This window comes from Salvelinus sp. IW2-2015, linkage group LG7, assembly GCF_002910315.2.
Source record: "Salvelinus sp. IW2-2015 linkage group LG7, ASM291031v2, whole genome shotgun sequence".
Taxonomy (NCBI): domain Eukaryota; kingdom Metazoa; phylum Chordata; class Actinopteri; order Salmoniformes; family Salmonidae; genus Salvelinus; species Salvelinus sp. IW2-2015.
In genome coordinates, this window is record NC_036847.1 from 18,143,314 (window position 1) to 18,155,561 (window position 12,248).

At 42.7% G+C, this 12,248-nt stretch overlaps 1 protein-coding gene and 1 long non-coding RNA gene across 4 annotated transcripts in view; one reads left to right on the forward strand and one right to left on the reverse strand.

The window, feature by feature from the left end:
* LOC111966539 (anoctamin-7-like) overlaps nucleotides 1-12,248 on the forward strand; it is a 67,357-nt gene that overhangs the window by 23,536 nt on the left and 31,573 nt on the right. For all 3 annotated transcript variants that reach the window (XM_023991265.2, XM_023991268.2, XM_070444505.1), the window contains exons 9-15: nucleotides 847-1,012; nucleotides 1,310-1,400; nucleotides 9,068-9,164; nucleotides 9,350-9,493; nucleotides 11,188-11,325; nucleotides 11,660-11,758; nucleotides 11,964-12,066. In XM_023991265.2, coding sequence (XP_023847033.1) covers nucleotides 847-1,012; nucleotides 1,310-1,400; nucleotides 9,068-9,164; nucleotides 9,350-9,493; nucleotides 11,188-11,325; nucleotides 11,660-11,758; nucleotides 11,964-12,066 — 838 coding nt within the window. The remainder of the gene's footprint in view (nucleotides 1-846; nucleotides 1,013-1,309; nucleotides 1,401-9,067; nucleotides 9,165-9,349; nucleotides 9,494-11,187; nucleotides 11,326-11,659; nucleotides 11,759-11,963; nucleotides 12,067-12,248) is intronic.
* LOC139028039 (uncharacterized) lies at nucleotides 9,408-10,555 on the reverse strand. The gene is made up of 3 exons (XR_011480183.1): nucleotides 10,259-10,555; nucleotides 9,934-10,046; nucleotides 9,408-9,495 (listed from the first exon to the last, which is right to left on the reverse strand). It is a non-coding gene; the product is annotated as an uncharacterized lncRNA (long non-coding RNA).

Below are 12,248 nucleotides of genomic sequence, written 5' to 3' on the forward strand. Positions count from 1 at the left end.
TTCGCCCCAGCCTGGGCCTGAGTACTCTGGAGCAGGATTTCATCAAGGATCTCTCTGCACTTTGCTCCGTTCATCTTTCCCTCGATCATGACTAGTCTCCCAGTCCCTGCCGCTGAAAAACTTCCCCACAGAATGATGCTTCCACCACCATGCTTCACAGTAGGGATGGTGCCAGGTCTCCTCCAGATGTGAACCTTGTTCAGGCCCCAAACATTTTTACAATAAAAAAAAGTTACATCTTGGTTTCATCAAACCAGAGAACACAATCCTGTCTCAGAGAGCTACTGACAATTCATTTGACCTCATGGCTTGGTTTTTGCTCTGACATGCATTGTCAACTGTGGGACCTTATATAGACAGGTGTGCGCCTTTCCAAATCATGTCCAATCAATTGAATTTACCACAGGTGAACTCTAATCAAGTTGTAGAAACATCTCAATGATGATCAATGAAAACAGGATGCACCTGAGCTCAATTGCGAGTCTCATAGCAAAGGGTCTGAATACTTATGTAAATAAGGTATTTCTGTTTTTATTTTAAATACATTTCCAAAAATAAAAATTAAAACTGTTTTTGCTTTGTTATTATGTTATTGTGTGTCGATGTATGTGTTTAATCCATTTTAGAATAAGGCTGTAACGTAACAAAATGTGGAAAAAGTCAAGGGGTCTGAATACTTTCCGAATGCACTGTATATATGGAAAAATACATTTAAACAGATCAGGACGCTTCTCAGTCGACCACAATTTTTTTTAGTCGGGGACAGCCCTAACCACCACACACAAAGACATCTGCCTAGTACACCAGTCTTTGTTAAATGTGTGTATGTACGTGTATGTTTGTTAGGGCCCCTTTGAGCTGCCAGAGTATGAGGTGCGTCCAGATGAGCTGAACCAGAGGCAGGTCTTGTTCCAGTATTGGGCCCGCTGGTCTAAGTGGTACAAGTACCAGCCACTTGACCACATCAGAGAATACTTTGGAGAGAAAATAGCCCTTTACTTTGCCTGGCTGGGTAAGCAGGATTCCTCATATAGTAAATCTGATACAGTACCAATATTTTGTTCTGTACTGCTTTTATGGTTATACTTTGGGGTGGGGGGGTTATGAAACTGAACACACATCAGAAAAATCAGAGATTTGGTGGCAAGCATCATACTTAAGAAGACTTAGATGAAAGAGATATCAATATCTTTTCACTTATGATATGTGGTCAATTTACCACAAAAGTACAGTTTTGTGAGTTACCCCCATTGTATTGTTTGACATAGAGAGTTGTTGAGGTTTTTGTCTCTCTGGTCCTCCTCTGTAGGGTTCTACACAGCCTGGCTGCTCCCAGCGGCGGTGGTGGGGGCCTTTGTCTTTGTGTCAGGAGTCATGTCCATGGGGACCAACACTCCTGCGTGAGTCCTGAAACTCCTTCACTTACAATGCTTTTCTAACAGATTCATTCCTGTGTGTGTGTGTGTGTGTGTGTGTGTGTGTGTGTGTGTGTGTGTGTGTGTGTGTGTGTGTGTGTGTGTGTGTGTGTGTACATTTTACTATACTTGTGAGTACCAGAAGTCCTCACAAGAATAGCAAACCAACTAAAATTCAGAGAAGTGACTGTCTCTTATACACATCTAGATGTGTATAAGAGACAGACAATAAATTGTGTGTACTTGTGAGTACCAGAAGTCCTCACAAGAATAGCAAACCAACTAAAATTCAGAGAAGTGAGGACATTTTGCCTGTCCTCAATTCAAAATAAAAATGCTATTTTAGGCTTAGCTGTTAAGGTTAGGGTTAAATTCTGGGTTAATGAAAATAGAATTTGGAATGGGAATCAATTGTTGGTCCCCAAAAAGTCCTCACAAGTATAGTAAGACGTGTGTGTGCTTGCGTACACTCGCATGTGTGTACGTGTTCGTTTCTATGTGTGTGTTAGGGGGAGAAAACAATTATGGTCAGTGTTTTCTGTCTCAAATCTGTTTCCATGGCAAGATGCTGATAATTGCCTCCTCGGGTATCAGTGTTTGATGGCTTGGTGGTGAATCACAGAAGATTTACATAAAGAGTGAACATGGAGAAAGTGTGACTAAAGATGCAATAATAGAGAGAAGGAAGAATAGCATTGAGCCTCTTACAGGCCCAAGGGCATTAGTGTAAATCCTCCTGTTCATTGTGGATTAGTGCTATCAATCACTTTACTGTATAAAAGCCAGAGAGCTTTAGTCTCGGGTAATGTACTGTGTAGCAGGAAATCAAGGGATAATAATCTTTGCATTACATGCAAATGCAGACTGGGGTGTGTCTGAAATTGCACTCTATCCACTATAGTGCACTACTTAATAATAAAGTAGTGCACTACAGATGTCGGATCTTAAAAAAAATTCTAATGAGCCTTGTTTTTATGAACATTTGCATTTCTCTTTCTCTCAATGCGGGGGAGGTCGAGTCATTGGGATCAGGGCTTGCTATCAAAATAGTATTCTCTCTCGCTCAAATATGCTTAGGTCCTATTATTTTTTATCTGAAATGCAGCCATACACATCAACAACCGTTGTTTAATATAGCTTAATAACACAAGATTGATATTGATCTCCACTAGGCTACAACATAGAAGTGTCAAGTGTATCCTAACGTCATGAATTAACTTTCAAAATTGAGTTCAGTTGTGGCCTGGGGTCTAGTGGTTAGGGTTGCTGTCTTCAGTGCGTACACATAGGCCTACCATGTCAGCTTGGGTTCAATTCCGGCCAATGCCCTTCTGGCACAACTAACTAAATTCCTCCCATTGACTTGATTAAGTTACACATTTCAAATATGGACAGTCCAGGGATATTTTACACCCGATCTTGATAAGAAATGACCGTACCAGAAACTTTTGAATAACATAAATAAATACATAAATACAAATAAAATAATAACAGTAGACTACATCAACATTAGTTTCCATTCATACAAAGTGTCGGGCAATTTTTTCTATTGTACGGAATGAATGTCAATCGCCTTTAGTCTGTTCAAAAGGGGCTAAGTTGTTCAGATAACAACACCAACCAGAGGGAAAACATATCTTGAAAGACTTTTATTGCAAGTGTAACATGCGGCGGCATATGAACCCGCGTTTCCCACGGGAGCAATCAACATCCTAGATGATTTTAGACTCTTCAGCCAAAAGCAAACTGGGGCTGATGTCCAAAAACTTAAAAGACACACCCTATCCCCACAGCCCTCAAATTAAGGGGACACTTCGGATGACTTATCATGACGAGGGAGGCAGGAATGATTTTTAAATGGACCACCCTTGGACAGAAATTCGTCGTCACTCGTTCATCCCGCAAGGATTATTTTTTCAGCCACCGGTAACTTGTGGGTGCTTTATATGCGCTACAGTCAGTTATGATTGCATGTCTACTTATATTAAATATTTAATTATCAATATAAGCCTACTGTATGATAGCTAGCATAGAACTTCTGAAGAAGAAAAATGGTTTATTTCTACAATTTCCAAAAGACAAAAACATATTTACTTTTTACGTAGTAGCAAAATTTCTAATTGATGTTAAGTTTTCGCTGACTTTTGTTTGCGGACGTACAGTCATCGCGAATTGAATTATGGGGAGTTTCAGGCCCCGGAGTGAACATAATTGTACACTCGCAAAGCCGACTAAAAACGAGGGTTGAGGGGCTTACGTTGCAAACTTCCCTTGCTTGGCTATTCATTTGGATTACCCTTCAAGATGGCGACGGGGATTCCCTCAAAGGCATAATTGGACAAGGGTGTTTCTTTTAAGTGTTTGGACTGTAGGCACTGGTTTTGAAGTTTGCAGGCGGGGCTACCTCATCACATGACCATGACCGACTCATGTCCGCTACACAAGCAGGACTAGGTAACACCGACATCATCTTTTAGGGAGCGGTAATGAGATGGCCAATAATGGTTGCAATTGAGGTCAACTGTGCTGGTGAATTTCGCGCTTATTGATGGCTTAATGAGACATCAGCTGGCGATAATCTAGTGCCACCTTGTTATTTGATTATATTCCAATAGGCTACATTCTGTAGGCTACCCGTTAGCCTATCATTGTCACATATTAAAAGATGGGAAAMCCAATAATAGGCTACTGTTTGTGTTTCCCTGGCTGAGTTGATGAGCTGATTTTGGACATCAGTTGATTGACAGATATAGAACGATAAAATTTCCTCCGGTGTGGATGCTCGCCCACGTTTTATAATTAGGCTATGTATCATTTGTTCATTTAGTTATGGTCTTTGGTGTGGATTAAAAGCCTGTATTGTGTGGCTTTAATATTTTATTTCATAAAGTTGTGATGTTAATCAAATCAAACTTTATGTCGCGTTCTACCATAGTTCTTTTGTATTTTCTTTGTTTTAGTGTGGTCAGGGAGTGAGTTGGGTGGGTAATCTATGTTTTGTGTTTCTGTGTTGGTTTTCTCGTTTGGCCTGATATGGTTCTCAATCAGAGGCAGGTGTTAGTCATTGTCTCTGATTGGGAACCATATTTAGGTAGCCTGTTTTCTGTTGGGTTTTGTGGGTGGTTATTTTCAGTCGCTCTGGATGAGAGCGTCTGCTAAATGACGTAAATGCAAATAGTCTAGGTGCCCATTTGATTAGTTGTTCAGCAGTCTTATGGCTTGGGGGTAGAAAATGTTAAGGAGTCTTTTTGACCTAGATTTGGCGCTCCGGTACCGCTTGCCGTGTGGTAGCAGAGAGAACGTTCTATGACTTGGGTTACTGGAGTCTTTGACAATTTTTGGGCCTTTCTCTGACACCGCCTAGTATATAGGTCCTGGATGACAGGACGCTTGGCCCCAGTGATGTACTGAGCTGTACGCACTACCCTCTGTAGCGCCTTACGATCGGATGTCGAGCAGTTGCCATACCAGGCGGTGATGCAACCGGTCAGGATTCTCTCGATGGTGCAGCTGTAGAAAGTTTTGAGGATCTGGGGACCCAAGCCAAATCTTTTCAGTCTCCTGAGGGGGAAAAGGCGTTGTTGTGCCCTCTTCACGAGTTTCTAGGTGTGTTTGGACCATGATACTGTCATGGAAATTCTTACACAGGGACACTAGAAGTCAATCTTAAATGAACAATCCTTCATTTGTCAGTGCGCTGGAGAGGTTCCAACCGACTCAATGCACTATAGTACATGTCAATCAGGAGCTCCCCCTGGGCAGTCCCAGCAGTTGTCTTCTATACGGCTATACGCAGACAAGTTATATTTGCATGATTTAGCATAACTAATTAATCATTACCATTTTGTTTCATTCATGTGACCGACCATTACTGGTTCATAACATGTGACAGATCAATACCTCACAAGGCTTCTTCTCTCTAAGCTGAGACCTTGAAACTGAGATATCTCAACCCGCTCCACTATAGCCCCGTCCATCCTTTTCCTGTAGTCCACGATCATCTCCTTTGTCATGCTCACATTGAGGGAGAGGTTGTTGTCCTGGTACCACACTGCCAGGTTTCTGACCTCCTCCCTATAGGCTGTCTCATTGTTGTCATTGTGTCGTCAGCAAACTTAATGATGGTGTTGGAGTCGTGCTAGGCCACGAAGTCATGGGTGAACAGGGAGTACAGGAGGGTACTATGCACGCACCCCTGAGGAGCCCCGGTGTTGAGGAGCAGCATGGCAGATGTGTTGTTACCTGCTGGTAAGTCCAGGATCCAGTTGCATAGGAAGGTRTTTAGTCCCAGGGTCTTTGGTGCAGTGATGAGCTTTGGGGRCACTATGTTGTTGAATGCTGAGCTGTAGACAATGAACAGCATTCTCACATAGGTGTTCCTTTTGTCCAGGTGTGAAAGGGCAGTGTGGAGTGTGATTGAGATTCTGTCATCTGTGGATCTGTTGGGGAGGTATGCGAATTGGAGTGGATCTAGTGTTTTTGGGATGATGGTGTTGATGTGAGCCATGACCAGCCTTTCAAAGCACTTCATGGCTACCGACGTGAGTGCTGCGGGGCGGTAGTCATTTAGGCAGGATACCTTCACTTTATTGGGCACAGGGACTATGGTGGTCTGCTTGAAACATGTAGGTATTACAGACTCAGCCAGGGAGAGGTTGAAAATGTCAGTGAAGACACTTGCCAGTTGGTTTGCGCATGCTCTGAGTACACGTTCTGGTAATCCGTCTGGCCCCACGGCCTTGTGATTGTTGACCTGTTTAAAGGTCTTGCTCACATCGGCTACGGAGAGCGTGATCACACAGTCATCTGGAACCTTTGAGCCTATTTGAGCTCATTCAAAGACGATTTTGTTGAGCTGAGACACTCTTCTCTGATGTGTAAATTGTCAGACTATTCGATTTACTTCTTGAAAACATTTAAATAAATGCAATTAACGTGTGGGCTTAATGCAGGCTCAGGTTTGTCACTAGATTGCCCAGCACTGGACACAAACTCACGAAGCTCGGAGCCAGAGAGCACTGCCAGAGAGGAAGAGGCGAAGCGAGAGACCCATCTCGGCGCAAAATCTGTGTTCTCCAGTAGGTGACGTTGTTTTGTTTCTTTCGCTCAACAAGAGAGGAGTTTTTGTATGGAGGTCAATGAGAGGTGTCAAATTTGGTCAACAAAAAATGTAATGACGTACTTGCTTGCTATGTAAGGTTTATTTGATCTAATAGAAGTTTTGTAATGCTTAGGTTGTTACGAGTGTACTGATATAAGTAGTACATGTGACATCCCAGCAACTTTTAGAAAAAACACTTTATATTGGAGTTGTCTTGAGATGCCTATGCATATTCATGATATGAGGCTAATAGCATCTCTCTCTGTTGAATACAGGCGGTTGATATCAACAACCCTTGTCGAAAATTCCAAAAAGTATTAAAATAAGGACATATATCCATCAATCCAAACAAAGGACAGGYGGGAGCTAGACAGCCCGCCGTGTCGCTTTGTGGACAGCGACTACTATTGTTAGGGCGGAGAGACAAGTATCTTGTCAGTGTATCCATAATACTTGGCGCTGCTTAGACCACTGTACTAAGGCAGGTCACAATGCAAGCTTGATCCGGAAATGTGGTCAGGAGGCTCCGTACAGAGGGTGTCACGCTATTGCAGAGGGTCCGGAGGCTTGCGGTGGACCAAATCAAGTGAAGGAAGATGTGAAGTAAGTGAGTGTAAGGGCTCAGGAGAGGCGACGGTCAAGAGCCATGCGTCCTCCGAAACACGACCCTGCCAAGCCGCACTGCTTCTTGAAACACTGCCTGCTTTACCTGGAATGCCAGCCGCACCAATGTGTCGGAGGAAACACCGTACAACTGGCGACCGTGTCAGCGTGCATGCGCCCGGCCCACCACAGGAGTCGCTAGAGCGAGATGGGACAAGGACATCCCGGCCGGCCAAACCCTCCCCTAACCCGGGCGACGCTGGGCCAATTGTACATCGCATTATGGGTCTCCCGGTCGCGGCCGGCTGCGACACAGCCTGGGATCGAACCCAGATCTGTAGTGATGCCTATGCACTGCAGTGCCTTAGACCGCTGCGCCACTCGGGAGGCCCCCCTTTCCCTCGATCCTGACTAGAATGATGGAGGCCACTGTGTTCTTGGGGACCTACAATGCTGTAGACAGTTTTTGGTACCTTTCCCCARATCTGTGCCKCCACACAATCTAGGAGCTCTACGGACAATTCATTTGACCTCATGACTTGGTTTTTGCTCTGACATGCACTGTCAGAGCAGGTGTGTGCCTTTCTAAATCATGTCCAATCAATTGAATTTACCAAAAGTGGATCCCAATGAAGTTGTAGAAACATCTCAAGGATGTTGAGATGAGGTGCTTCTACATCTGCATTGCTTGCTGTTTGGGGTTTTAGGCTGGGTTTCTGTATAGCACTTTGTGACATCGGCTGATGTAAAAAGGGCTTTATAAATACATTTGATTGATTGAATTTACCATAGGTAAACTCCAATCAAGTTGTAGAAACATCTCAAGGATGATCAATGGAAACAGGATGCACTTGAGCTCAATTTTGAGTCTCATAGCAMAGTGTCTGAATACTTATGTAAATAAGTATTTATTGKGGCGGTAGGTAGCCTAGTGGTTAGAGCATTGGGCCAGTAACCGAAAGGTTGCTGGATCGAATCGCCGAGCTGACAAGGTAAAAATCTGTCGTTCTGCTCCTGAACAAGGCAGTTAACCCACTGTTCCCCAGTAGGCCGTCATTGTAAATAATAATTTGTTCTTAACTGACTTGCCTAGTTAAATAAAGGATAAATAAAACGTATATATATTTTTTTAAATGTGCAAACATTTATAAAAACCTGTTTTTGCTTTGTCATTATGGGTTATTGTGTGTAGATGACTGAGGATATGTTTTTTTTWATCCATTTTAGAATAAGGCTATAATGTAACAAAATGTGGAAAAAGGGAAGGGGTGTGAATACTTTCTGAATGCACTGTTTTAAGCCTTCCCCAAACCATAGCCCGCCCCTAACCTTAACCGCTAGGAATGAATGCCTAAGCTGTTAACCTTTTGTGTTGTTTCTTTTTTAACCCTTTTTTAACCATGCGGAATTAACCCTGTAACCACGCAGAATTAATGTATCAAAAATAGACATTCATCCATGAGTCAAAGGGCAGTGGGCCGGATTCGAAGCCATGCCAACTCTTGCATGTGTGTGTCGGGTAAACTGCTAGACCACACAGGCACAATTGCTTGCCTTGAACATATAATAAAACGATTGATTTAAAAAAAAAAAACGGATTTTCCGTAACGGAAACGACATGTACCCCCTCCAAATATGTCAATTTATTATAATCCACATAAGAATTCACAAGAGACGCACTGCAACCTGCAACTACCTTACAAAAGGTTCAATGTAGGTACGGTACTGCATTGGATACAAACACGGCTTCCAGCTGCCCCCTGGCATCGACCGTAAATATTTTTTCAGGTATTAAAATCCTCCTGCTTCAGGATTATTTTCCCCCTGCAACGAAAGGGGTCAAATTAAGATTCAACATCTGTATATAGGAAATAGGGTGCCATTTCAGACACAGCCTGGACTAAAAGTAGTGAAGTCTGTMTGTGATTGTGTGTCTGACTGTCCACAGCAAGGAGATCTGTAATAGTGGGGGCAGCTACCTGATGTGTCCTCTCTGTAAGACCTGCAAGCCCTGGAACATGTCTGATATCTGCCCCATGGCTAAGGTATTGTATGCTGGACATTTACAGTAACAAGGGGGTGTGAGTGACTGTTTGATGTGCCTATTGAAACCTCTATGCCTAATGTGTTGCTTTTATCACAATAATGAACGATCGTTATGGATAGCTTAGCCGTCCCACTATAATGAATCCATAGATGACAGGCCCATGTTGTGTGTATGTGTTGGCAGGTGGGCTACCTGTTTGACCACCCCGGGACAGTCTTCTTCAGTGTGTTCATGTCCTTTTGGGCTGTCACCTTCCTGGAGTACTGGAAACGCAAGATGGCCACCCTGGCTCACCACTGGGACTGCATGGACTTCCAGGAGGAAGAGGTCTGGATAATAGCCAATTCATTCATTTAAATTTCTATTCTTTCATAATTCTGTGATATGTGTTACCATACATACTATAAAAACAGAGAAACAACAAAACTAAGTTGAGCCTCATTTCACATGATTTGTCACATATTTGTAAAATAACCCAGTTCTTGAGCAAGGGCACATCTTTATCCAGTTTTACTGTAGTATAGTTCACAGATATGGAGACTGCTTTGTTAACATATGCAGTGGTGGGAAAAGTATCCAATTGTCATAGAAAATGACTCAAGTAAAAGTGAAAGTCGCCCAGTAAAATACTATGCTGATCAAATATATAAACTCAACATGTAAAGGGTTGGTCCCATGTTTCATGAGCTGAATTAAAAGRTCCCAGAAATGTTCCATACACTCAAAAAGCTTATTTCTTATTTCACATGCGTCCTCGTCATCCTTACCAGGGTCTTGACCTGACTGCAGTTCAGCATTGTAGCCGACTTCGTAACCGATTTGCCGATTTGCTGATGTCGATGTTTTGGACAGAGTGGGTTATGGTATGGGCAGGAAAAAGCTACGGACAACAGACACAATTGCATTTTGTCAATGGCAATTTGAAAGCACATAGATACCGTGACGAGATCCTGAAGCCCATTGTTGTGCCATTCATCTGCCGCCGTCTCCTCATGTTTCAGCACGATAATGCACGACGCCATGTCACAAGGATCTGTACACAATTCCTGAAAGCTGAAAATGTGCCAGTTCYTCCGTGGCCTACATACTCACCAGACATGTCACCCATTGAGCATGTTTGGGATACCTTGGATCGACAAAGTACGACAGCGTGTTCTAGTTCCCACCAATATCCAGAAACTTCACACAGCCATTGAAGAGGAGTGGGACAACATTCCACAGGCCACAATCAACAGCCTGATCAACTGTATGCAAAGGAGATGTCGCGCTGCATGAGAGAAATGGTGGTCACGCCAGATACTGACTGGTTTTCTGATCCACGCCTCTACTTTTTTTTTTTAAGGTATCTGTGACGAGCAGATGCATATCTGTATTCACAGTTATGTGAAATCCATAGATTATGGCCTAATTWATTTATTTCATTTGACGGATTTCCTTATATGAACTGCAACTCAGTTAAATCTTTGAAATTGTTGCGTGTTGTGTTTATATTTTTGTTCAGTGTACTGTATGTACTTCAGTCAAAGTCTAAAAGTATTTGTTTTTAAATATACTTATGTATCAAAAGTAAATGTAATTGCTAAAATATACTTAGGAACCAAAAGTATAAATCATTTCACATTCGCAGCATGATTTTCTTGTTTTTTTTTAATTTACGGATAGCCAGGGGCACACTCCGACATGATTTTCAAATGAAACATTTGAGTTTAGTAAGTCCGCCAGATCAGAGATAGTAGGGATGACCAGGGATGTTCTCTTGACAAGTGCGTGAATTGGACCATTTCCCTGTCCTGCTAAGCATTCTAAATGTAACGAGTACTTTTGTGTGTCAGGGAAAATGTATGGAGTAAAAAGTACATTATTTTCTTTGGGAATGTAGTGGAGTAAAAGTCAAAGTTGGCAAAAATATAAAGAGTAAAGTATAGATACCCCCAAAAACTACTTAAGTAGTACATTAAAGTATTTTTACTTAAGCACTTTACACCACTGAACATATGTCCCCTATTGGTGCGTGTATCTAGGAGCGTCCGCGGCCTGAGTTTGCGGCCATGGCTCCTTCTATAGAGTACAACCCAGTGACGGGAGTGAAAGAGCCCTACTTCCCAGAGAAGGCCCGGCTGTCCCGCACGCTCACTGGCTCTATGGTCATCATCATCATGGTAAGAAACTGAGTTTTACTCTCTTCGTGTCCTTTGTTCTATGGTTTTTTACGTGGCGGAGTACGTCAGGGGTAGCCAGGTCCCAGATCTGTCACTGACATGACAATAATAATAATTATTATTTCAACTGATATAGAGCTTTTCAAAGAATCTCAAAGCGCTTCAATGACTAAACGAGTTGGCAAAACGTCATACCCTACTGATGAGGAAAAGGCCAGGAAAGGATGCCATTTTAGTGTACTGCATTTGAGACACAAGTGTGTAAATAAGGTGTAGTGGGACTAATAATTGTTGTATTCTCCTCACTCCTCTTTTTTTCTACCCCTGTCCCCAGCTGTGTGTGGTTATGATTTTCCTGGTGTCAGTGATTATGTACCGTGGGATAGTGAGTGTGATGATGTACCGCACAGGCAGTTTTGTGCTGCGCACTCAGGTACAGTACAATACTCTCTGCTAAATAAAGCTGCTGACACTGGATCAGAATACCCTTCAAAACACCTGACAATGGCTGACATCCTGCATTTAGCTAATGCTAGCAGATGCTGTACATTAGCTTGGATTGATACATTATCTTGGATACATTAGCTCAGGTTTTCTCTGTGTGTGTGTGTGTGTGTGTGTGTTTTTTTCTCCCTCAGGCAGGGAACATTGCTAATATCTCCAGCAGTATGGTGAATCTGGCCCTGATTCTGCTGATGGGGCAGGTCTATACTGCGTTGGCACTGCAGCTCACTAAATGGGGTAAGAACATGACCCTCAGACACCTCTCCCTCTGCTTCAGCCAATACACTTCCACCTAATGCATCTACCCACAGAGAAATCCACTGCCTTGGCCTTAGATTAAGCGTCTACATCAATCACAGTGGCCTAAAATAAAAAACATTGTCTATCAGATAAGTGTGAAGACCATTTAAGCACCAAGT